The 27,794-nt window shown below is 39.5% G+C and overlaps 1 protein-coding gene across 11 annotated transcripts in view; it reads right to left on the minus strand.

Annotated features, from left to right (window-relative positions):
• Window positions 1-24,965, minus strand: part of BRSK2 (BR serine/threonine kinase 2) — a 302,919-nt gene extending 277,954 nt beyond the window's left edge. For all 11 annotated transcript variants that reach the window (XM_088166686.1, XM_088166688.1, XM_088166685.1 and 8 more), the window contains exon 1: window positions 24,493-24,965. In XM_088166686.1, the coding sequence (XP_088022812.1) occupies window positions 24,493-24,586 (94 nt within the window). In that variant the 5' untranslated portion in view covers window positions 24,587-24,965. The remainder of the gene's footprint in view (window positions 1-24,492) is intronic.
• Window positions 24,966-27,794: the final 2,829 nt, after the last annotated feature.

Here is a 27,794-nt window from a genome sequence, read left to right on the forward strand (position 1 = left end):
GCCTCTGGCAGTACTTAATATCCATGAAGTTTAATATTCAGAATGCGGGTTTCTCTGGGTAGCAACTGCTCAGCCAGCATGAAGCTCCCTAAGAGGATGGCTCCCAAGGTATTTATATAATATGAAAACAGTAACAATAATCATCAGATGTTTATCTCAGCTTAATGAATTGATTCTAGATCTCTGCTGCTTGAATAGTTGAGAAAATAAGAAGTGTTCAAGAATGATGGATGAAGAAGTAATGACTTACACTATCAGCCTGTGACAGAGACCATTCTTTATAACAAAAACAGATATCTGTGTTACACTATGATTTACTATGACCTTTCCCTAGGTTGCCTAAAGTTGATTGGAATTGTATTATAATCACCTACAGAGCTGGACTCTAGCCACTTTAAAAACAGATGTCCAATTGTTTCATTTCTGATATTTCCAGAATACCAAATAACTCCCACTTCAGAAAGGCTTGTATGTATTCCATGAACAGATTGGGCCCCAGGGCTGTAATAAACTTCACTCTTATCATTTCAACATGACTTGCTCCTGCCTACAGAGGTGCAAAGATAAAGCTGCCCAGAATGGCAAAAATATAACAAAGTTCACATCAACCACAGGAAACAGGACTTTCTGGCCTCTCATGATTTTCCTCCACCTGTTTTCTTTTTTTCAAGGCAGCTATTGCTCCTGATGCCTGGTGTATGGAGAAAAGCAGCATCTCTCCCTTGACTATCCAAAACTGGATGGGACCATGACTTGATTTTTAGGCATCTTCATAGACTTCCTTCATCACTTAAACTGAAGCAAAAAAGAAACTCAACTACAATAGTCAAGGCATGATAACAAATAAAAGCTACCACTGAGGGAAGTGATGAGGATCTTAATTCAAGAGCTAGATATAATTACAAGTTTAGCAATTGCTCCAATGCAGTTCAGAAAAGGCAACCAACATGAGGAGCAAGTCTTTGTTTTGCCCTATAGTATTTATATAGGAAGAAGGCATATCAGTGATTCCCTCACAGAGGCTTAAGTGTCAGATTGGAAGGGGCATTCTGATGGCTCCATCAGACTCACAATTCCATAAAGCAAGAAGGAAGACTACAGGAATCTGAGTGGTATTTATGCAATAAAAAGATAATTTACTAGAAAGAGTATATAGAGTTCCTACTGTATTATAAAACATCAAGAAAAAATATTTAGATGCAACTGAAGACTCCAAAGTTATTTAGCAGCTATAAGACTTTAAAAACTAGGGTAACAAAACTGGAGAGTAGAACTTTCTCAGAAAGTTCTTTCTATATTAACTCTCTGTGAAAGAAGCACCCACTCCAGCACTAAGTGAATCCTGTGGTGACAGAAGTCAATTCTTACTTCAACAGAGATAGACTGCATTTACATCAGATAAATCTATGGCTTATGATTTCCCTACTAGTTAGACCTTTCTGTGGAACTAAATCCTCACTTTCCTTTTGAATTCAGGAGGGGGGGAAGAGAATAATTTCCCAACACATGACTCAGTACAGAAGAGAACAGAAAGGAAGGTTCTAGAAAAAAGTATTTCCCATTTTGCATCATCATAGACAAATTGTTTTCAAGAGAAAACAACTCTTGAATGAAATGAATGATTCACCCAACTTTCCATACTAGACAAGGAGTCAGCACAGATTTCTTGGAAAAACAGATCATCATCATCACTGAAACTACAGAAGCATCTGTTTTGAAGGTCAGCTTCTCTGTGTTGTGGATTATCTCTACTCAGAGAGGAAAACAAGCCACAGGGAGAAGTCAGCTACAGCTCCCTTTCTGGGATATTGCAGCCCAGAGAAGGAATTGTTCTCACATATGTCACTGAATATGTCAGAGGCCTTGTACTAGTGAATGACTGGCATGGTAGAGCTTCAAGCACACTTTTTTATTCTACAACATGTAATGCCAGGCCAATGCAAACAGCAAGGCCTTCCAGTAGTGAGACAGCACCTCTGGAAGCAGAGGCTTCTCACTACAACAGGGAATTTTCCTGTCGATCAAAAAGAACTGAGAACAGATTCCTTCACACCAAAGTCAGCAGAGAAGGATGCTTTAAACCCCTCACTTATCCTTACTAAGGAAGAAAAGGAAGTGGCTTCAGCAAGTCCCACAGGCAGAACCTGCAGGAAAGGTTTAATTAATAATGGCTACAATTCAGAGGAGATGAAAAGAAAAATACATGAATAAAATCAGTTTGGGGCGTTCCCTTCCAAGTTCTTTTCCTGAGCTCATTTGCTGTCTGTTGCCCTGCCATTGGCCTCGTGTTTCCATGGAAGTTTCAGCCAGTGTGGTGAACAAGAAGAGTGGCCTCACGCCTCTGATAAGGAGTTCACATTGGTGGGAACTCATTTCAAAGCTGAAGCATGATCAGGACAAAGCTTCACACTGCAATGTTGGGAAATAACTCCGAGAAGTTGTATCAGAATCTCATTATAAGCAAATGCATCATTTGATATACCAAGCTAGTTAGATCTTATTTCTACAACCTTCAATCACTAGTTAAAAAACAGCATTCCTGAGCAGTTGCACGTAATCCAGAGGTTGCTCTTCTCCACTGCTGAATCTAAATCATGATTCTCAGTTCTGATGACACAACCATTCTCCCTGAGCGACTGATTGCAGTGTTGATACAAATGAGCATGACCTCTTTTAAGTAAGTTGGAGAAGTTGCTTCTAGAAACCAAAATCCAACTTTTTACTTGATTTTCCATCTAGTACCATAAAAAGGTTAATATAAAAAGATCATTTTAAATAAGATCAATTTATTTTAATTAGAGTAGGTTAAGATACAAGTTATTTATTGTACCCAGATTTTTTTTCGCAAGATTTCGAACAGGCTTCCTATCAGCTTTCTTGAAGTTCTGTCAGCACAGCCTGTGGACTGTTCTAAGCAGCACACACAAACAGCTGTTTCCTTGCAGCAACATGTTTTCCTTATTCTCTAGAAAGATGCATCCATTTTCATTTTCTTCCTAAAGGTAACCAGGGGATAAAGAGGCTGCAGGAGGCTCAGACACAGCACTTTGGTTTTGTGCTGTTTCACCAAGATGTTTAACTCATTATGACATGCAGGATAGACAGAGACCTTCTGATATGCAAGGTCATTCCTGAACTACAAATATTATTATCAGGAGTCTCAAAGTCCCTAAAATGTCACGTCAGAAGGCATCTGTCACTAGTTAAGAGGAGCTGTGGGTTGTCATTTAAAGGTCCTGTTTCTTCCGTCCTCGCCAACAAATATTTCACAGATTAAAAAAACAAAGGCTAATAAATAAATCAAAACAACATACTCAATATCCAGGGTGGGCAGCAGGTACACAGCCTAAGCCATGCCTTACACAGACCCTGAAGCCTGCACTTCTGGGGGTTAGGGATCAAAACAATGGGAGAGAAAGAGGGAGATTGCTCATGAAATAATTATGGGGTTTAGTCTACATTGCTAAGTAAAAGAGTCACTGCATGTTTAGCAGATGCTACTGTGTAAAACTCAATCCACTAAGATACTAGCATGTTTTGCTCTTTTTCCCCCTGCTTTACTCCATAAGCAGGATTTCCATGATCAGACAAGCATCCACTGAACAGCTGGACAGTTTGCCAATTTTACAGCAATCAGTGATCACTGAACAAAACGAGTTCTATTCCCAAACCAGAAGCACCAAAACAATAAGGACAATAATAAGCTTGAAGGGATGAAAAAAAATTTTCTATCTACTCACATTTTTACACCCTTTATAATGCAGTTTTATTTTGTTTGGGTTCTTTGGGGAAGCAGGAAGAAGAATCATTTTCAGAGCATTTCCCCTCTCATGTAGGGGAGATGGAGAAACGCATTATTTGGTCTGTCAGTTTCTTGGTATTTTCAGAGAAAACAGAAAATCAAATCAGACATCAGCAGACCCCACTATACATTATGAAACACTATACTTTAAAAAAAAAAATCTGTAGCTTCTATAGTACACTGAGTCTTCAACTTTCAAAGTAGTTTGTGTAAGGCCCATTATCAACATTACAGGTGACAAAACAGAAGTATCAAGAAATGACTCTCAAAATCAGAGATAACTAAAGAAATCAAACCTGCTCATATCCAGCCATTTTCTCACCTACTTAGAAACTCTTCCATGAAACAACAAAGAAAAGGATAGATGGGCATAAATGAGTCCCTTCAAACTTGATGTTTTAGCTTGGGGGAACTTCTATGGACCTGTTTTGCCAAAAACCTCTTTTACAAATAGAGAAAGCAACAGAAGAAAATGCTACATATCTCTCAACACCTGGATGCACCAGTTGTGACCTTTTCAACCTTGGGCTATTTCAAGTACCCAGCAGACTGTTATTGCTGAAGTTTTCCCCGTGGTCACACTAAAATAGATCACCAGTACTACAGATCATGATACATCAAAGTTTGTGGTCTGGCATCAACATTTAATTTGGTTCTGAAGGGGTTAATTGGGAAATTTGATCCTTTATACTGCCCTAGGAAATCCACAGTACATCCCTGATTAATGTGACAGGATGCATCAGTTCATAAAGGGTGAAATTTACCCTTGCACAGTAGGCTAGCACTAGACCAATACTTAAGTCTCACTTAAGCACTTAGAACAATGAAATATCAAGACCTGGTAGAAAGAGAGCATAACTGTAGATGAAATTCAGTGTCAATAAACGTATAATAGAAAGACTAATGTGAAGTAGTAATACACACTTCTGACTCCCATGTTCAATGGAGTCATTCAAAGACTTACTTCAGACAGCATAATAAAAATATCAACTCGGTGTGCAGAGGTAATCAAAACTGACAAGAAAATGTTGAACAATCAAATCTAAAATTGTACTTGAGAATGAGATAATGCCAATGTATAAATCAATGATATGTCCTAGGCTGGAATACTGACCTCAAAAGTGCACAAAAGGAACAGGTAACATTAAGAGACCAGCAGCAAAACCACTGAGTGCATGAGGATCATACCAGGATAGAATGAAAAGATCCAGATTGCCAGTTTTGAAGATCAGACTAAAAAGAGACATACTAGACAATGTTAGACAAACACAGGATGATGAAAGATAGAGATGATATATTATATCCCCCTTAATACCAGGACATGTGTTATCTCTACTAAATAAAAGGGAACAAAGTTTTCAACAGAGAAAGAAGGAAAAGGAGTAAAGGATTTTGATACTCCTTTTCACTCATTTGGGGCAACATAAAGTCACATCCATCTGAAGTACAGACAGCATTGGGAATAGACTCATATCCCTATGTTAGAATGAAAATCAACTGGTAATCTCTGACACATTCAGATAGAAGGCAATTACTAACCAAGATACCAGAGGCAAAAAAAAAAAAAAAAAAAAAATCCTACTACTGGTGATTCTGAAGTCCTCTGCTGCAGCATTTCTAAAATGAGCACTGAACAAATCTATTACACCATACTGTAACAAGAGAAAACACTGGTCTGACACAAAACCCCCTGTTTTATCACAACATTCCTGATGTGCTCATCGAGAACTAGACTGCCTAAAACTGACAGCAGTGCAGAACAGAGATAACCAAGACCCTTTTAAATTAGTAAATCCAGGTATCATCCTGACCCATCACAGCAGTCTGGAGCTTTCTTGCCTAGTTAGAAACTGCAGCATAGACATACAAGTAGAACTAGGCTGATAGTGTGAAATGGCATGAGATTTTGGACAATGGCCAATAAAGGTCTAAAAGACAGGCCCTTTCACAGTTTTGCAACTCACTCAGCAAAGTAGTAAGTATGTAGAACAAAAAAAAATCACTTTTCTATACTCACTCTCCTGAAATTCAAAGATGGCTAAGCCTCAGACTTAAAATCTTACCTGTAGGCAAAAGTATCTCTGTTTAACTGCATGTGTTTCACCACATGACTCACATCAATGGGTATTAATGCAAAATTAGCAATTTTGATAATTCTGATAGGTCTTCTAATGAAAATGAAGTACTAAAATTATGAAGTCTGATGTGGAGCAAGCTAAATGCCATAGAGGTACCAAGTAAACCTCAAATAAAGGACTGCCCTTATTTTTCTCAAGGATTGAATTCCAGCAAGCAACTGAACAACTGATTTCCCCTTCCTTACCATCTCCTCTGCCAACAGTCAGACAAGATACATCTCATCATACAGATTTTTATCGAGCTCTCTTGAGACAAAAAGAAATAATATCTGGACTAAAGGCCAAGTGTAAGAATTTTAGGCCCAAATTGTCTAATTGTAGGCATTTGTGGATAGCTCAGAGCAAAAGTAATATCCAAGGTGTGGCTATCGTATCAACACAGAAATACAGTTACTATAAATTCAGAGATCACTTACCTAAAGAAAGTTTTTTAAAAAAAACAACAATCAAGGTTACAGAAAGGCCTTTTCAAAGACTGAAACAAACATGTACCTCTTAGCAAAAAGGGTGGAGTATCTAAAATTTCAGACACCAAAATCTTTCATAATGCATGTGCTTTTGTACTTTTCTCAAGTAGCAATGCTTGAAATAAGAAAATCCAACATCTAGGCCCTTTCCCAAATTTAAAAATGTTTGTCTCTGCCCCTACATACAAGGTCAAATCTGTAACTAGAGTCAGTCCAACAGCATGGAGTCCAAGGCTCCTAACCAAATAACATCAGCTGAGGATCTGGCCCATAGTCACCAAATCTGAACTTTCAGTTACACTTACAAAATAAATCAACTCCAACTGAAATGATGGGATACAAGCTCAGGCTGCTCCTGGAGCAGCCCATGGTTAAACTGTTTTCTGTGAAGTGGTGGAAATCTAAAGTAAGACTCAATAGCCCCAGGGCTATTAAGCCATCTTAACAACCACCCGTTTGCCTGTGGAGAGATACAGACTCTGGTCTTCTTCATGATCTCACATATCCCACTTTTCCAGCCTGTTATTACACTAAATACCCTTCAGTGTTTCACAATATGAGTGAGCTTGCAGTCAATCACAATCTGTGGTGCTGAGCTTGCAAAGCAGCATGGATCAAGATCTTTCCATTCCCTTTGAAATCCAAGTCTGGATTGCTCCAGCTTGTTTTTCAACAGAGCAGTATTTTCAAATGCTACAGTTCGATTTTACAATGCTGCTGGCAAGGCTGGGAATCATGCTAAATCCACATGCATCCAGCAGGGAAAGTTGCCACAGGGAAAGAGTGAAAAATCAAAGGGTGAGCAGTAAGATGATCCTATACCACTGACTTGCTGAATGCCAAAGAATGAAGATTTAATACAGCGCCAAAAAAGTTGTTTCCAATACTGTCAATGGTTGCTACTATGACAGAGGTGGAAACACAAAACTGTTGGGAAAAAAAAGCTACTGCATATATTTTTTTTTTTTTGTCACCCACTTACATTTCAATTACTAAATGCTTCTCTTCAGCAGTATATATCATTCTAAATAAGCTTCACAGCTGACAAGACAAAGCATCATGGGGGGATTTCTTCCTGGTACAGCTTATAATCAAATCATATTTGACTAATATTTCTATCTATACCTTTTACTGTTTATGACCTAATCTTTGCTGAAGTTGTTTCAGGAGAGCAACTACAAAATAGCCTCACTTGAAACAGTTTTCCAGTAGCACTCATTTGCTGACTTCAATCCAGTGACTCCTACAAGGAAGTATGGAAGACAACAAGGTCCATAGTAGGATATTGCACTGCTCTGCTGTGTCAAATTGTTGTAAATCCACAGAAACGTCAATGAAGCACAAGAGTTGCAATAAGAAACCAAAAAAGTGTAGCAAGAACATAAATTTGGCCCATCGTTATGTGAGAGTTTTCATGTAAAACACAATCTCTGAACAAAATACAAAAGGTAAGGGAGAATTTTAGGCTCTCGAGTAAAACAGCTTCTTATAACCCCAAACTACAGGACAGTGTTGGTTTAAATTGATATTTAAATACTATGAATAAATACTATAAATATGAATTGCCTTGCCTTACACAACTTCAAAAATGTGGAGAAAAAGCACATCTATGCAAGTTCACAAAAAGACAAGCATTAAATGGCAAAGATTGCATTGCAAAGGTCAGAGTACCACACGTACCCAGCCACAAAACCAGAACCAGTACAAAGGCAAGTGAGTTTTAAACCACTTCCTTTCAAATTTCAGTGTTTTTGCAAGTTAAGAGACAATAGGAAACCAAAGAAATTGCATATTAGAGCCAGGTTCCTGACACTATAATCACACCTGTTTTTGTGTTAAGGTTAGGGAATAAAGTCTAGGTGATTTAATTTCTCCTAGGATGCTTGTACAGCTGTGTTAGGACCAACACAAAAGTCTTATCAAGTTCAACACCCTACCTGCAGCAATGACCATAAACCACTTGAATTCATTTTGACACTGGAAACAAACATATTTTGAGATATTCATTAGGAAAAAAGTATTTAGAACCAATGGGGGTGAAAGAGGACAACTGTGCTTTTTGAATTGAAATATTATTCTCTTTCACCTCATCCACAGCCTAGTAATTTGATTTTTGATTTATTTTTTATTATTTTAAACCTTTGAACTACCATAAACTCGTGGCAAAACAGGGAAAATTCAGGTTCTTTTAAGAAGTTAATTTCCTTACTGAAGCTTTTGCATTGTTATTCTTTTGTGGATTTAGTTTAAAAACTTGTATCCCTTTCCACTGGATGGCAGAAAACTGTTTGCTTTAGTCCTCTCATTGCCAGACTGATAAACATGCATGGGCCCAAGGTCTTTTTTTTTCCCTTTTCTTTTTTTTTAAACATGCCTGAGTAGGCAAAAACCAATTTTTATTCTGCCTTCAAAAAATTACCAATAACCTACAGCATGTGTTAGAGTGCTGTGTTTTAAACCCCAAACAGGTATCTAAATAAGCAAAAATAAAATCATGCTTTGGAGACTGTGGGTTAGGCAAGCACAAGTGATGACTTAACCTCTCCTATTCTCCCAAGTTAACTGCAAGCATTAAAGGTTATAAATTGTCACTGTCCCTCTAATATAGAAGCTACATTCACTGAGAGCTCTTTGCATGGCTCAGACCCTGCCCCCAAACTGTGCCCTAGGCTGGACCTTTGCTTCCTCAGCAAGGCAAAACCAAGAAAAAGAGCCAAGACTTACACACCCAAGAGCATCGTGGGTGAAACAACACTTCTGCATCATATATCTTAGCTGGCACAAATGTCTCTTAGTAATTTTCAGTAATCATACCACAAGTGACCTAAAGTATTATCAAGTAAGACCTCAAATTTGTATTATCTGCTGTCCACAGTATCAAGTTCAACCAAATACTGCCAAGGGCTCATATGCCACAACCACTGTCCATCACTAAAAACAACAAAAGTTATTCTGTAAATTAATGCTTTTTATTTACCGACTCCATTCTGCCTTAAAATGAACCAAAAAAAATCCCAACACAACACAGAAACCTAAGCAGTAACTCTGGTTTCCCTTTACAGACACACAGTAGGTTTCAAACACCACAGTCAAAAATCAGTACATTTTAAAACAACTAATCTTAACTGGAATTATTTGCCCTAGACCCTTCAGCATTCAACTGTTAATGAAACTGCATGTCTTCCTACAGAGTATGCACGCAGCAGCACAGTCACACATACAGCATGATTCTGACATTTACTGGAGGCCTGGAAAGGAAACAAACCAAATGCATCCCTGGCACAGTGTTAGTAATTCCAAAATCCATTTGCACAAAACTCTGGCTTATTATCTCAAAAACAGTAAGGAGCAATATTTTATTTTATCTGTTTTCTGAACTCACGTTTTTACCTCCCAGAACATAACTTACTACTTCAAAAGAGGTCTTAAGTGGGACTCAAGTTATAGCTGGATCTCATAATAGCAAAAGGGTAAATTTCACTCCTAGGGCACTGATGGGAAGATTCTCCTTCTCCATTAGCCAAAATATTTTTTCCAGACAGTAACTTGCAAGATGACTATCTTTAACGCCCATGGAACAGACTCCTAAGGTCATCCCTTTAAAAAATTCTTTGATATTTCAATTTTCAAGTTCATCAGCAGCCTCCTCAGAAATGCCTGCATTCCTAACAGTCTAGTCTTCAAAATAACCCGGGAGCTGAGCCACCCACTTGTCACCGACCTCTACCCTTTCCAGGCAGTAGCTTTGGGAGTTGGAACTTACAGATATAGTATTTGGTAAATATCAGTTTGCCATATAAGACTGCTGGTATTACCACGGGGTTAATTTTGTAACCTTTCTTTGTCTTTTACATCCCACTTGCAAATTTAGCTGGGGGTGGTGATGAGGTGAGGGCTGGAAAGGAAAAGAGAGGAGATATGGGATTATGTGGCAGCCTAATTTGAGGCATTTTTAAAGGCTGCTCTATCAGTCTATCTGAATCTCCAAAAACGACTTAAAAGGGGGGGGGGGGGGGGGGGGGAAGAGGAAAAAAAAAGCAAAAAAAAGCGCACACCACCAGAGGGCTGCTGCCTGCAGGAAAATGAAACTGCTGCATTTTAACACTGCAGTAGAATTCCACCAGCTCCACGGAGGCATAAATAAAAGTGACCAAGTTATAAATCTTTTGTAACTAGAACACACAGCATCATACATAGTTTTACTCAGTGACATTTCGTTTGAGAGATCAGGGACAAAAGCCCCTAAGGAAAGAAGCAACAAAAGTCAGCATAGTCACATATTGTAAAAATGGGAATATCAAAGCAATTTTTCCATTTTATTAGATAGTTAGAACAACTTTAGTTTTAAATGTAGCTACAGAAATGTCAGCATTTATGTCTCACTATTTCAATAATCAAAAGGAGAAGCTACAAATACAGCATAAACAGATATCACCTGAACAGGCTAGGCTGTATGGTCCAGTCCATCCTCAGGAGGTTTTAAAAAAAAAATTTTAAAAAATCATGAGACCTAAGTAGTAGGGTTATCCCAGGCCTTTTCATGATGCTTTTTATTTCTGAAAAAGTTATCTATGCTAACTGGCTAACCTTGTCAGTTCCAAAGGGGAAGTCAAGAATTATCTTAGTTTTACAGCAGGGCATCATTAAAAAATATATATTTTTTTACTAGTCAAAGGCTCCATCCCAAGTCAGTGACTGAGCCTGTTAAGGCCAGTGAAGACTACATAGTTATTGTTTCTGAATAATCTGCCTTACAACTGCATAATGACATGAACAGACCCTGTATTGTGCACATCTCTATTACTCCTGAAGCCAAGAAATGTCCCAACTAGGACTCCGTAGCATTTTAAAGAGCACAACAGTGCAAATAGTGGCCCAACCCTTTGAGAAGTTCAGTACCTTTAATCTAAGGAGCCTTAAGAGTACAGAATAATCTTGCACAAGAGAATTAGAACTCTAGAGGATCAAGCAGAAGGTTGGTATTTTGTGTACACACACACACAAAACCCAAACCAGCTCCGAAATGAAGTCTCCCATACACAAAATGTGCAATGCATTATGTATAAAAATGCTCAGCTTATCCATATCTGACATACCATATTGATCTGCAGCTGATGCAGAGTTTACCAAGAGACCAAAACAAAGGCACAACTGCTACAAGTAAATAATAAGGTAAAAGATGGGGAAGACAGGACTTCTACACAGGGCAATGTTCTTAGGTGCTCTGGTTCACTTCTCCAGCCTTCACTGCCCTCTGTTCATTGCTCTTTGCACCAGAAGAGAACAGCTCCACCCACCAGGGCTAGAATTCCCCCTGTGACTGCAAGTTACATATATCCTTTGATCTGGATCCTTGGTCTTGCCATGTGTTCAATCCCCACCATTTCAAAGAGAAGAAAAAGACCTAGAGCTCATGAGTTTCTCCCCTCTGATGAACTATTTAGTTCACTCAAACTTGCAGTACAGCAGACACTTGAACAGTAAATATGACGTTAATTTTGCTAGTCTAATCAAGGTTACTATTGAGTTCTTGTAAAGCAGACTGCAGCCCACCTGGCTCCACAGAGCCACAGGCACCAGAGCACTGAGGATAAATAAGAATTGGTGGAGCTAGAGAGGCTTCACAGCCATAACTCATCTAATTCAGTGGTGATAAGAGAAATGGTGATGACAGCATTAAGGACACAGATCCAGAAACCCAGCCTATTTTTGCAGCATTTATTCTGAGCAGGACAAGGCACCTGGTAATAAAGATGGCAGCTGTCCCAATCATGCTAGTATTCTGGTTGTTCCTTTCCCTATAGCAAAGATGCAGTAATGATAAATGCAAGGACACTTTCTCCATCCTGAAACTTAATGCAGACTTGTTGGGTAATTTGAGTACAGGTATGGATGGAATACTAGAGAAGAATTACTATTAAAACATTTGCTTGCCTTAATTTGTGTGTTAGCTGAGCAGACAGACTTCTGCTTTAAGGATGAAGTATAGTAATTTGTAAAATGCTGGGCCTGTATTTTCAGTTTGAATTGAATTTGCTTACAGTATCATTCCACTTAGTGCTCTAATTTGCTTGAATATTCACTGCAGAGATGTATTCCTAGGCTGCTCTTAACTAGAACACTGCCAGAGGTCTGCCTCTGCTGCCATCAATGAGAAGCTTGCTCATGAGTCAAGCTCCCCTCCCAGATAAATGTGAGGAAGGCCTTGAAGTCACTGAGACTGCACAGATGTAACTGAGTGGGGAATTTGCCTAAGTAATGTCTTCATCGCAATCAGGAAACAACCAGAAGTAAAAGAGATGTAATTTCATAAATATGAGCAATGAAATAAACAACAGACCCAGAAGAAAAGCAGCACGGGACAAAACCCAGAAACACCAGGACAAATCGTTCTTTATTGTCGATGATTACTGATTTTAATCAAGCTTTACTGATTTACAGGAGTGGGAAGTTTGGGGAAAAAAGGGTAGATTTAATTAGTTTCAAAGGCTAATGACAAACTTGAAGGCTGGTGCTCACAAAGTGTAAGGAATCTTAAAAGCTGTGCCACTCATAGCCGTGTCTTTACAAAAAAACAAATGCTTGCGTTTAATAGGGCGATAGTGCCCGCGCCATTGCCAAGTTCTAACATAATACTTGGCTTTGTCTTTGGTGACGATTTTGTACAGACAGGCATTGCAAACACACAAACAGCTCTCAGTCTTCCTCTCAGCTTTCTGCAGGAAAGGACTACTTCAAATACTGCCACTGTACCAAAATGGATACATGGAGGAAATACAGAGAGGGCTCCCTTCTTCCCACACTCCCCAGCACTGAGCTCAGCTTGCAAACAGAAATGACCAAATTCAAGTCTCCACTGCCCTTGCTTTGTGCTGCTCCAGCAGCAGCGAGTAGGCAGCAATCCAGCCTGCCAAGCTGTATGGGGATTCCCCCAGCATTACGGAATCATAATGTGCTTTCAGCACCACCTTTTCCTTCTAACTTTGGTGTAAGAATCTTAGCCAAGGTGAGCGCAGTGTCTGAAGAGCAGCTGTACTGCAGCAAACTCGATCTGCCATAGCAGCATCTCATGGCACTCAGAACCAAGTGAAGATTAGAGAAGCTGTGCTGTTTAGGACAGCTTTCTGTTAACCTGATTTTTTAAAGGAAATAAAATTTAAATGTTCAGGCTGCTTGCAATTCCCCCATAACATCAGAACCCATTATCAAGTTCCAACCAAGTTTGAAAGAGCAAGGGAAGTCTCTAAGATTCTACAAATTTAATGGAAAGTGCTGAATGTCTGTGGAAAAATCCTAAGAGATTCAAACTATCACTCCCACTACAGAAAGCTCACTTGTGATTTAATCCTTAATGTATTTCAAGAGAAAGAAAAACTGGACAAGCAGCAGAGACAGCTCCAAATGAGTTACAAACATTGTTCTCACCTAGTCCAAGAGAAAAGGGACAGAGAAAGAACAGGAGCAGCAGGGAAATACAGAGTATAAAACTGGAGAATACAGAGTTCCTTAGTTTTACAGTTCACTCAGCAAGTTACAGTTCAGTTGCACAGGATAACACAGAACAGCAGAAGAGTTGAGGCTGGAAGTGATCTCTGGAGATCAGCTAGATCAACACCCTTGGTCAAAGCACAGTCAACCAGAGTGGCTGCTCAAGGCTTTGTGTAGTCTGGGTTTGAATAGATGCAAGGAAGGAAATTCCCAACATCTCTAGGCAACCAGTGCCAGGTGCAACCCACTCTCACAGTGGAGGAGCTTCTTCCTATATTTAAATGGAACTTCCTATTCACACACAAAGGCCTGACTAGGATTAGTGCCTTAGCATGAAAGGGATTACATGCAGATAATGTACCACAAATTATCCTACCCCTCAGTTCATAAGCTAGGCAAGACACATGAAATGTGGAAGAAAAAAATAAAACCTACAAGAGAAAATAATTCTCCCAAGGACATAGAGTGCATTAGTATTAATTTCCTGAAGACAAAGCATCTTGTAGAAGTAGGAGACAACCATAAAAGTACCTTGTTTTTCAGTCTAACCATGACCATACAGTAAACAAACAAACAAACAAAAGCTTATTTAGGTATGGGCTATGTCCTTGAGTATTTCTACCAGTTCTTCTAGCAGCAAACATGAACCTATTTAAACAGGGCCTAAACAATTAAGGGTCTCAGCCTTAGAACTGTAATATCCCAAAAAATTTCTGAAAATACCTTCCTAGTGCCTTAATTAATTTTCTCTAGGAGACTGCAGCTGTAGAAAGAATCAAATATCTGTCTAGTAGCTTCTAAATTAGGATGACAATCCTTGGATCAGTTTCCTTGAAGAGGCAAGGTAACACTGAAGTTTAAAATAAAGATAAACAAACAAAACCCCAAAAGCAACCAAAAGAAAAACCAACCAACCAAAAAAAACACACAAAAATGCATACAAAAAAAACCCCCAAACAAAGATAACCCAGATGATGACGACTTCAAAAAGAAAACTGTAGACCAAAACTGTACCTGCTGCTCAGCAGGTTTTCTCAACATGACATAGCCAAGCTACCCATGATTTAGAATCTGAAAATATGATGAGAGCTTTGTAATAGAATACTGGGAGAGATTAAGAGATTCCAATATGGTAAAAATCTTAAACAGTCAAATCCATTCCTCCATCTTAGGGACAGGTCACACTTATTAAAAGGAATTCACACAATCACCAAATGAAACTCACCCAGGGCAAATGGTTGGCATGACAAGTAACCCAATCCTCTGCTGGCAAAGAGTCAGCAAAAAACATCAGAAAAATTTTAACATCCCACACAGTACATTTAACACCACAAAGATTTGGGATATGAAGTCTTATTTTCCCACTTAACCTTGTGCTTTAATGCAAATGCAACAAAACATCAGTCTTAGCAAAGTCTTATACCAGACGAACCCAGACTTCATCAGAGCAGGACATTTTTTTTAATAGAATTTTTAAAAAGGAAATTCTACATCTCCAGCTCATGTTTAGCTGCAAATATGTTCTTGAAGGTCCCACTTCCTCATAAATTTATATTCCTGTAAGGAAGATGAGCCAACACTATGAACCTGGGCTTTGGTGTGCCTCATCCTGGACCAAAGCAACAAAACAATCACTTTTCCAATAGGAGTATCTGTGTAGAAATGGAGTGTCTACACTGCTAGCCACACATGAAATGATTAAGAAAAAGAATGAAAGAAGATAAAGAGCCAAGCAATTTCATCATCTTTCCCTGCTGGGTCAGTATGAAGACCTGGTACATTCTCATTTGCAGCTGCTGTTCCACTTTGGAAGACTGACACATAATAGTTCTAAGAGCAGGCTTTAGACAAACAGTAAAAAATTAACATATTTTTGGTTAGTCCAGTTTGCTTCTTACAGAAGCTCTCCATTACCTCTCCTCCATTACTTCTGTTGCAGTCAATAGTGCTTTTAATAGGTAAAATACAAGGGGAATCAGTTTATGGCATTTAAAGCTGAACACACAGAGGAATGACACTGCAAAAACAGTGTGTTAATACATAGGCAATGTAGACATTATTAAAAAATATATATATATTACCACACTGATTTGTTTTCTCCCACATTAAGCATATAGTCCAAAAGACAGCAAATCAAAATTACAAAAGCCTCAGGATATAAAGACAGCATGTTGTTTTGTAAGTAGAAGCAGAGAGCCAGAAGAGAGCCACTTACTAAATGGATGCCCAAAACCAGTTTTCCTTTAAAAAAAATAGAAAAATTAAAGGTAAGTACTTCACTCTAAATATTATCATGCCTATAATTCCACATAGTGTTGGAATATTAAAACAAGAAAGAAAAATAGATAGTACTTGTACCCCACCCTAAGCCACCTGATGATGATTTCTCTCCTCAATATCCCCCTGCACCCTGCATTAAAGCCATCTGCTGCCAGCTGATTTGCAAATCTCAGTGCAAAGTTTTCACCAGCAATGATCTCCTTTTGTCAGTAGCTGGCAAGTTACCTACTTTCTTCCAAACTCCTTAATTATCAAATCACTGATTATCAATGGATGGATTATTAAATAAAAAACTGAAAAGCAGCTTGTTATCTGTTATCTTGTTATCTACACAAAGAATGGTCTCTTCCAGTCTAACCTTATCCCATCCCAAATAAAAAATGTTTATATGAAAAAAAAACTAAAAAGTATTCCTTGTCCTTCTAAGCAGGAAATAACCTGTATGAAGGAAGCCAAAGTAGGAACAACAAAAGCCTAAAAGCCAGAAACTGCTGGGCACAGCCACCGGGTGCAAAACAGTAAGCTCGGCCATTAGAACTCCATGAGTTATTTAGGGCAGCTTTAGGGCTACTTTATATCAGCTGCTCTGATACGTCTCTGTGGCCTTCAGGAAATAATGAAACCATTTCCTCAAAATAAAACCAAGAGCACTAACAATTCAAGGAAAGTGTCCTACTCTACCAACTCCAGCAATGAGCATGCACCAGCCTGAAGGTTACTGTGCCCTCTAGGAAGGCAGCAGTACCACCTGCAAGAGAATGTACCTGGATTTGCTTAAGCACACACCATCGTTTACCTTCTTTCTCCATATTCCTTTCTGTCCTTAGTCTCATAACACACTTGCACTTAATAGCCTTTAAAAAGTTTATCCCAAGGTCACTGCAAAAGGAAGAGTGCATTCCTGTTTATACAGTCCACAGGACAATTGCACCTTTTTAGGCATCTCTGCCACAAATGACACATGAAAGAACAAAATGTTTGCAGCTCCATCAATAGCCAGTAAGGCACTTCTGTGAAAGGAACCAAAACAAATTCTGCTGTTCCACCTAAATTCCACCCAAACCCAACTTTCAAAAGCTATGAAGCAATGGAAAACGTCTTCTTAGTAATTTTTTTAGTGTGGTTTTTAACATATTTTTATTAGTAATGTTTCCAGCCTGTAAAAATAATTAGTTCATAAAAATTTTACACTTCTGTTCAAAATTAAATGTAGAATAAGTAAAATGAAACTGGATGAACAATATTAATATGCTCTAAAAGTAGGCATTTTAAATCAAGTTTAATCTGGTTACACTTGTGTACCTTTTGAAAAGACTTTCTGGAAAACTTTCATCTACCAAGCATGGATGCTCATAGGAATCATGTCCAAACTGTTCAGGAAAACTGGATTTTTGGTTTGAACTTGAAAACATCTGTGTTGGAGGTGCTTGCACAATGATCCAAGCAGAATGCAATTCTCTTACGCAATATACCCAACAGACTACATTCGAGAGTGCAATTCAAATCTTTGAATACTGCATAACTGCAACCAATCCATAAGTGAGGTAAAGACAGTTGGGGAAAGGAGATATAAATAGCTGTTTGCCAGAAATTCTGAAACAAATAAGGATTTAAAGGAAATCACTGCATTTACAGACACTGCAGATGAAGACAGTTCAAGTTCATTAAGAACACTATTTACAACAAATTATTCATGTTATTCTACAGATCATTATGGCTGTTTTGTAGAAAAACATAATGTTTATGCATGAACTGGAAATGGAACAATCTCCTCATATTCCATAAGCAGAATGAACAGCATTATTGACTAGGATTGCTAAACATCTTGAGCTTGTTAAAAAAAAAAAAAAAAAACAACTGAAAATTTCTTTGGGATATTTCTTAATAGGACAATCCACAACAAACAGAAAAAAAATAAAAAAAATCCACCCTCATCTATTTATCCTGGACTTGATGATCCTTCTACTGAAGTCAGCTCAACTTAAAATATGGACTGACTTCATAAGGGCAAATTACAGTATCTTAGCATTTGAAGAGGACCACTACTTGAGCATTCATTTATGTCTCTGCCTTTACTGTACCTTTACAGAAATTTACATCCAGGCTTCCACCTCATCTTACTATGACTGCTCTCCTATGTGCATAATACAGTCCTCATGCCATGTCTTTTACTTCAGAAGGTATTACTTCCAAACTTCTCATTTCCTTTCAAATTTTTTCTGAAAGCTGGAATTCTTCCACCACCTACATTTGTTCTATATTACCTACCTGCTAATTTTTAGGTGCGTATCCCATTTATTATTGTCATCACAATTAAAGTTTAACTCTCTAAAGCACACAATATTAAAGACTTCCCAAAATGTAATGTATGGAGTAAACTTTTGGTATTGCAATGCTGGAGAATCCAAAACATACAGTGGCTGCTCCACTCAGTTTCCAAAAGGAATTGTGAGAACCTACCTAAAACACTACACTTTGTCTCCTCATAGAATCACAGATTTTCTAGAGATCAAAAGAATTCCTCTCAAGAGGTACATTTTAACAACAAGCTTTTTTCCTTTCTTCAACCTCTCACCTCACCCTAATGCAGTCCTTCTCACTGTGGCAGAAAAAAATGACATTAGGACAGTGACAAAAAGTAGGAAAGTGCTTGAACAGTGCAAGAATCCCATTTGTGAAATCCGTGTTTCTACAGTTCCTGCTGGCATCTGAAATGTAAGTATATAGTCATAGAGTCCTACTCATTTGACAGTACCTGAATTTTAACAACTCTTGGGTGAGAAAGCTTACTGTGCTTTACAAAGAAAAAAATAATTCAGAGCCCGCTGCTGTTTCCACAAGTTCATAATAATTGTGATACTGATATTGAGGTAAAAGACTAACGGCATGCCCCTACAAAGTTTTCAGAAGGATGGAAGTTAAAAATCATTTTCACTGCATTTAGCAAACAGGAATTTGCTAATTCAATCAATAAACAAAACAAACAACAGGAGTGAAAGTCATAAAAGGGATAGCTGAACTTTCCAGTTCAGACAAGTAGTAGGGCAATACTAGTTTACTTCAGTCAGTAAAGCAGGCAAACAGAACTCTTGAAAAAGTCAAAGCTACATAAAGTTAAGAAAGACCAAATCTCTCGAAACTGGTAACCATTACTTGACAATCCATTAAATATGAGTCACTATGAACATAACATTCCTTGGGAAAATTTCATTCTTAAGACCTCTACTACCTCCAGTATTGCTTGCAGTATTTATTTCTAGGATTACAAATTTAACATTCAAGTCTTCACAGACTATCATGAAGAAGAGTATGAGGTCATTCTGCTTTGAAAGAAACTTTCATAAGGAAAACAAAGTATATGTCTGAAAATATTATTAGGATATATACTGGTTTGTTGTTTGCTTATGTGTTTAAAAAGGCCACGAGGAAAACGGCAATGATTTACACCTCCTACAATGATATATTCATCTAGACAGCTAAATGGGAGAAAGCTGTACTCCTTAGATTCTCTCTAGATCCAATATGCTGGGTTAGAAAAAAAAATAGCAGCATGAATGAAGAGGATAGACTTTGTTTAGCCTACTTACCTAAGGAAACCAGGCTTCTGAGACCACATTGACTATTCAACATTCCTTGAATAGAGCTGAAGTTTTCAATCAAATTTGACAGAGACAAATAAAAAATTAACAAATTTCAGTTTCTGCCAGTGTCATGGAAACTGATGGTTAAGGCTGTAAAGAAACGTCCTGTTAAAGCTCTCACTGAATAAAAGGCTATTAAATTCACTAAGACCCAAATTTAATGATTTCTGTTCTTACATAACCCAACACCACACTGCTGAACACCTCACTCATGGCTCATATATAATTAACATGTTATACACCAAAATAGCTGTAAGCTATATGGGATGCAATGCAGAAAAGGGAACCCCAAGACTTTTTGTGAAGGTCAAAGTGCTGTGAGTTTCAAGCACAACTTGTTGTACTGGGCTTAAAATAGAATAAAAGGAACATAAAAAAATGGATAAGCAACATTAAACTTCCCATGAAGTTTATCTCAATGTGAATAGAGTAACTCTCACTTAGAACCAATGCCTTATTGGTTCTAAAACAGGACAAATCAGTATTTTAGAAATTTCCACTAGGCATTGAACTGGTGCCACAGCAAACATGATGCCGAAGCCTATACAGTGTCTGTCAAATGAAAATACACGAAAACCCACCAAAATGCTGAAGACCTTCACAAGAAATACTTCAGTTCCTCATCTTTGCACTCATTAATAAATATTCACTGCAGTCAGTTTGAATTACTGTTAAGAGTTTCAAGGGTGAAACAGGGGTTAATGAGGCCAAAAGAAACACAAGAATAGAGATAACTGTGGAATTCTAAAAAAAAAAAAAAAAGAGCAAGGAATACACAAGAAGCTGGTTTCATGTAAAATTAGTGGCAAATGAAGAAAACCTATACCTAAACCTAAAACACTGCTTCACCATCAGGTGTGACTGGGGCTTCTCAAGGCACGCTGTTTCCATGTGTGTTACTGTAACAGGACACACACTTCACTGACTAGTGTTAATTACAATGAAAATTTCCTATAATTAACTGTAAAAGAATGTACCAATGGAACTGAGATAAACCAACCTTTCCCCACACACCCATGTATATATACAGCAGTGATTTTTTTTTACTGGCAGTTCTGTAAAATAATTTTTTGAGTACAACCATCAAGATTCTGATACCTCTTGTATTCTCACAAGATCATTTACATAGAGATTCCATAAGCTATTTCACCAGATGACGTCAAGAAGAGGTGCTCAAAATTCAACCTATTACAAAAGCAAACTACCTTGCCACAGTACTCCAATGATATGTTAAATCAGTATGTTGCACTGTTAAAAATAATTTTTGTCCCTCTATCATTCCCCCTAGCAGCAAAGACCTAAGCCCAACCATTTTTCAGCACTGCCCCGTGTAGCCCCCTTCCAACTCCCCTGCCTGAGACGCCCTAATCCTCTCTTTGTGGCATCGGTCACCCTCGGCAAGCGTGACGCACCAGCCCAGAAGGCTGCTCAGGACGAATTTTGCATATCTGATCAATCAACACTTTCAGTTGTTACCCATCCATTCAAACAGACGGCTTTTCCTTGTCAGTTTTGCCCACCCACAGCCAGATGTCTCCATGTCCCACTAATGTCCCAGATACCACAACCGGACCCCTCTGCAGGGACCAGTAGGTTGCTGCTGGTAAACATTTTTTTTTAAAAGATTTTAAGGTGGCAATCAGCATGAACTTTACAGAGAGAAAGCCAAAGAGAGTTCTACCTACAATTAAGTTCTCCCTCCATGGAACCCTCTCTAAGTCTGCTCTAAACTGTGAATGAACCCTCACTCCTCCCCAAAACCCTTTCTTCAGATGTCAGTAAAAGCAGGTAAGAGTGATTAATACGTTTGTATGACACCAATGTATCTGAGAGAAAAGCTTGACCTGCCCACCTGAAATAACTTAATGGAGCCAATAATTTTTTATTCCAAATAAAAGTGATGCATACAAATATCACTGCAAAATGGACAGGACTTTGCAACAAAACTAACTTTCTATTCACCATTTCATTTTGGCAGATTTTTTTTTTCTCACTCTTCCTCATCCCCTTGGAAAAAAATAATTCCAAGACATTACCTCCTAATCTTCCGAGCTTCAAAATCAAGCTCTAAACAAATGATTGCAATCACAACTTCCTTCACCTGTAAGCCACTGCAACCCAAATGCCAAGATACACATTATACTGTGGTGAATCAGGCCCTCTTACTGCACTGCTTGTCCTCTCCCTAAAATGCTGCAGGTTGCCTGCTTACCCTCCAAAACAAACAGGATGAGGATGAGCTACATGGCACACACTGGTTATGCCATTCTGCATGCTCCTAAATGTGATTAGCACAGAAAACGCGAGAAGACCAGAAGGCATCTTTCCATATTTAGCCATGTATGTTTAATACTGAGTGAGATTTCACCTCAGTGCATTATTCCATTAATCAAGGGTGGGTATAACAAGAGATACACAGACTGACATCAGCTACTTTCAAGATCTCTCTTCCTCTTTCCCCCACCTCCAGCTTCTATGACACCATGTATTGTGCATTTCATGTGCATTCATGTGTGCAAACAGCAGAGACTTATCTATAAAGATCAGTTATACGGTAAAACTGCAAAAGGAAACTTTCACCCTTGTCCAGCTGGTTGAGTAACTGCAGAGGCCAACAGCAGCAAGCCTCTAAATACATCCTGCTCTTCTCTCTCCACCCCCACGTCTCTAATCACTTAGGAGGAAGATAGGAAGATTAGCAGAGAGGAAAAAAACATAACCAAAGCTGCAGATAACCCTTTAGGACCACAATGTCAGGTTATAAGAACATGGAGCAAAAGGTTAATGCAGCTGTATTTTCAGGAATCTCAGGCACAATTCATTTAAAGGGGAGGGAGGGGTACTGAGAAGGTGAGAGAGAAAAAAGGAAATGGTGATGAAGACAAAAATGAATTTGTTGTCTACAGCTGGCTCTTTGATCACCTGGAGTATTCAGGAAAGGATTATCAGCAGAAATAGGGCAGTTTTATTAACAATACATCACAATTTTTCTTACAGGATATTTTCATTACCATCACCAGAACAGATTTTAGCAAGAACACAGCTGCAGAAGACTCACTGAGCTATGCAAAGGATAAAGGTGGCAACCAAAACAGTGACAGAGAACTACCTTTAGCAGCTGATATACTGAAGAGATGTGAAAAAAAAAAGAAATATAAATAAAAGTCACTTCCACTAGAAGACAATGTCATCTTCATCCATGTCTCTGAACGGTTGCTATGGGGTTGTGAAGAGGAGGGGAAGGATGGGGGGGAGGTTATAATCAATCATCTCAGAAGAGCATTGCTTCTTACAGAGAAAGATCTGGATTTTGACTGTGTCCCTAAGAAAATTGCGGACTGCAGAGCTGCTGCTGCCACGCAGGGCAGTGAGGAAGCAGGCAGAGCAGAGGCAGCAGCTGGGGATGGAAACGCCTATTAAATCCTTTAGACAACAGATGGGCAAAGCTCGGCTGGGTTATAAAAAAAAAAAAATACACCACAATGCATCATGTTTTATTGTCCCACCATAATGAACAACACTTAACACCCACATGCCCAAAGAAGCCCCCCCTATGGCTGATCTTACCCCTTTCCTAAATTATAATATCAAGTCTCAATCCACTTTTAGGGGGATCCCAACCCAATGAATTTGCCAGATGCCATTGCTTATTGCACCTGTTACTAAAAATAAAAAATATTTAAGAAAAAAGGCATTTGGGCTTCTTTTTAAGGGTTTTCCTTCCAATTAATACTCCCCTGCCCTTGAAGTGAATATGCCATCCAAGCAAGCAACAGTAAGTCCAGATCTTGAACGCATTTAGGGGATCTAATTATGTCATGTAGGGCAGAAGCACCTGCTCTCTGCTAATTCCCTCCACTCGCTTTCCTCTTTTTAATATTTCTTACCATTGTTCCATTCAGGAAAATCTGCTGGGGGCGAGTTTCATAAACAAGCTTTAAGAAAAATAATTAAATAACCTCCCTTCCCCCCTCTCAACCCCTCCTACAAAAACACAGCATAACCAGAATGAATTCTGCTACCGAGTCTCTATTTTGTCTTTTATTTCAGACCCTACCCACAAAAACCACCAGCCCATCCATCCATATTTGCTAAATACCCACAGCAGTCAGTGCCAGAGACATACTGTACATATTTCCACCAACCCCCCCCAACTGCACCTTAAGGACTACACCCTTTTCAATCATGATGTCATGAAATACTGCTGGTGACTCCCCCACTACCACCACCACCACCTCCTCAGTACTACAGGCTGTGAACCTTTAATTTCAATATAATTTGATTAAAAAGAAAAATGCTCCTAAGTAGGGCAGTGAAGAAACGGATGTGAAAATTCACCACCAGCAGATCATCTATTTTTTTTTCCTCTGCATGCACTCTGGCTGTCATCAGAACAACACCCATTAGCAGGAGTAATGAACATAAAGCATCCTGGGCTTTTTTCTTTTTCTTTTCTTTTTTTTAAAAAAGGGGAGAAAAGAAAAAAAAAAAAAGGAAGAAAAGAAGGAATTAAAATGAAAACTAAAAATAAATAAATACCAAAATCGCCTATGAATATTATCTTCACTGAAACAGCAAATGGGAAAGCCTGAACCCTCAAACACCCCATCCCCAACACCTCAGTGGCTGCTACAGCACCTTCCCTCTAGCACCGGTGCTGCTGCAAAAGAACCAACCTGTCTGTCCTTTTCCTAGGGTTTTCTCCAAACGATAGGGTCCAACATATTGTGCATGTTGAGCTCCGCTGCCTTCCTTCCCTGTTGATGTCATTTCTACCTGGATCTGTAATTCTGCAATGTGTATGTGCTGATGAGCTGGATTTTCTCTCTCTGCAGCTCTTTAAATTCCCACTTTGCAGCTGTGCAAGCAAAGCACTCTTTTTCTTTGCTTTAGTCCCCTTGGTTGCAGATTTTCGTCTTCCTCCTCTTTCTTTCCTCTCTCTCTCACGTGCTTGTTTTCTCGCTGGGTCTGCTTGGGACGCTGAAAGACGAAGGAGTTGTTTTAGTGTTCAAAGAGGGGGATCTACGATCCAAGCCCAAGGAGCATGATGCTGGTGATCCGAGCTCCGCACGCCTTGTTCTCTCTAGGAGCTGTTCAAGGGAGAGCCAGGGCAGGAGCAGCGGAAGAGCCGGGGCCCGCAGCTCTGAATGACATTAAAAGCAGCCAATCCCTTCGCCTGCACCTTCTTCTCCCCTCCTCCTCCCACTACCTTTTCTTTTCCATCAGCAGCAGTTGCTGCCTCTGCCTGCTACAGAGCATCATGACCAATGGCAGCAGCAAACACCTAAGTTCATCAGCCTATTGATAAGGCACAATTAAATATAATTTAATGTGTGCATTAATTTAAGACCCAAACATACACTTTTTTCTTTCTATTTTTTTTAAGCTCTGAATTTTACTCTGCTATGCAGCTGCAGTTCCAGATTACTAAAGAAAAGGCAAGATTGTGGTAGGAAATAGGAGAGAGGGAAAAAATTCTATTTCTGAAAATGAGCTTGGGAAATTATTTGATTCTGTTTGATTCTGGTGGACCAGGGAGAAGGCATGCTGGGGGTTTTATCCTTTTATCCTTTAAAGAAAACCTCGGAGAAAGAGGGGGGTTGTGGGGGAGAAGAGAAAAATAACAGGGACAATCCTGTGACCACTAAACTCAGTGACAGACCTGCTTTTGAATTTGATGGGAACAGAAAAACTTCGGGTCCTTAAGATGAAAAGATCAAAAACTGAATGGCCACTCTCCTAATTAAAATTGCAACAGAAAATCCAGGGATTAGATGGTAATAGGAACAGATTGCCAGAGCCACAGGCACCATACTAGCAGTGTAAGGAAACTTTCACTGTTTTTGTCTAAGTATGGCTGTGTTTAACCTTCAGAGATTAGGGACCTGGATAAAAGAAGGGATTCTGCAGAGGGTTCAGGAGAAGCCTATGTGCTTTCTGGATTCAGGACCATGCAACAGCTTCAGCTTCAGGGATATCAAGCTGAAGCTGTTCCCACACAGAGCTTTCATTTTTACCTTCTTTTCCCTACTTCAGACAGAAAACTGCTCAAGATATTGCTATTCAAGTTCCAGCTGAGACACAGAGCAAAAATTCTGAAAGTCAGGGAAGGTAGCCTTGACAAGCCTGTGAAGAGAGAGTAAAGAGATGGCAAAACTTTTACAACCCTTATCATTATCTATTGCTCATTGAAAGAAGACTATTTCAGGTTTGTTTATTTGTTTGTTTGTTTGGTTTTTTTTTAAGAGGGAAATTTACCTTTTTTTTTAAATACCTATATCCAGAAACAACAGATGCTCCTGTAAATTGGAATAAAACTAGAAATTGGCTGTCTACCTCTACCACAGACAGTATGAGTCTCCAACAGGTTACAGAGGAGTTAGTAAGATGAGGAGGTGAGAGGAAATCAGGCCAGTAGACCGAAACCTTAAACAATTTCAGGAACAAACCCCTAACACTTGCTTTGGGGATAAAAACAACCCTGCTTTGCCCTTTATGGTTCACTTTTACTCACGTCCAGATTGTCAGTGCAGCAGCCTGTAAGCAAACTCCAAAACAGCATCCCCATCCCTCAGCTTCCCCCTCCACACCCTGTGTCACCATCCACCGTTACTCCTTCCCTGCCAAGCACTGCTTCTGTGTCTTTCCAATGGCAACCTCTGCCCCCTCAACCCTACAGGTGTTCACGTCGCCCTCTCAACTCAACCCCAAGCTGCCATTTCTCCAAGCTCCCCAGACCTTTCCTTGCTCATTGCTCTGCCACCACACCTCAGCTCCCCTTTCACCCTCACGGCCTCACGCGTTCTCCCCTCATCACCTCACGCAGCCCCTCACCAGGGAGAGAGGGGGGGAAGAAAGCTGAGGAAAACGTCACCAACAGCCAGGGTGGCATTCTCCATGCTGTGTCCACTCCTCTCTGCCCTGCAGCCACTGCACAACCACCAGAGGAAGGGGCCCAAGGGGAGGCTCTGCCGGCAGCCACAGCGACATGGCGGCTTTTCCTGCCCAAAGCGGTGAGTGCGGTGTGGGGGCCGGAGGGCAGAGAACGCCTGTGCAGCATCCATGTGGGGAGGAGCAGGGTAAATGGGCTACGTGCCTATGGCAGGGCTGCAAGGCCTGCCCCATGGCCGAGGGCTGAGGCACCGCCTGCCCCAGGTGTGGCGCTTGCACCACCGACAGACATGAGGGCTCCAACAGCCGGCCATGAGGCCCAGAGGCATCGGGATGGATTCAGCAGGGCACTCTGGTCCATCTTGTGACACGGCTGAAAAAATGTCTCTGAAACTTGAGGCACACGCCACTTCCCTGAGAAGATCTCCTTTCCCTTTGGCTTACGAGCTACAATGGGCGCGTTCCAGGTGAGGCACCATGGTGGGAGAAGCGCTCGCCATGACGGGCTCTTGGCCAAACCAAATACTGGGGGCAATCAAAATGTGTCACGGTTTCTGATGTTTCACTCCTCTCTAAATGTCTGCCCTCCCACACTGTCAAAAAGTCCCCACAGACAGTAAGTGACAACGCTGAATTATGGCAATGCGTGCATAGCTTTCAGAAAAAGGAAAATATTGTGTATTTGTATAAATTAGCAGAGTATTCACACCACCATATTAATAATGCAGGTGGTGAATATCAGCATAGGTCAAAATCTTTTTTAATTCCAAGATTTGTATCTTAAAAGGTATTTAACACAAGATGATGATGTCTGTACATAAAGGTACCCATATGTGGGTCATGGTATTAATGGAAAGATGAGAAATCAGACAATATTCTCAATCCAAGTCCAAACTTGTGTATTTCACGTTTGTTTCTATTGGGCATCAAGGAAAGTGGGTTAAGAGACATGGATGTGACAAATATCCACCTTCTGTCACAAAATATGTGTCAGTATCATGGCTGGAATAAGGTCAAAAACTTAGTGAATTTCATATGATCCTGACTGGAAGATAAAACAACACAAACAAACACACACATACATGCA

This window comes from Sturnus vulgaris, chromosome 6 (assembly GCF_052056855.1).
Source record: "Sturnus vulgaris isolate bStuVul1 chromosome 6, bStuVul1.hap1, whole genome shotgun sequence".
In the NCBI taxonomy this organism is placed as follows: Eukaryota; Metazoa; Chordata; class Aves; order Passeriformes; family Sturnidae; genus Sturnus; species Sturnus vulgaris.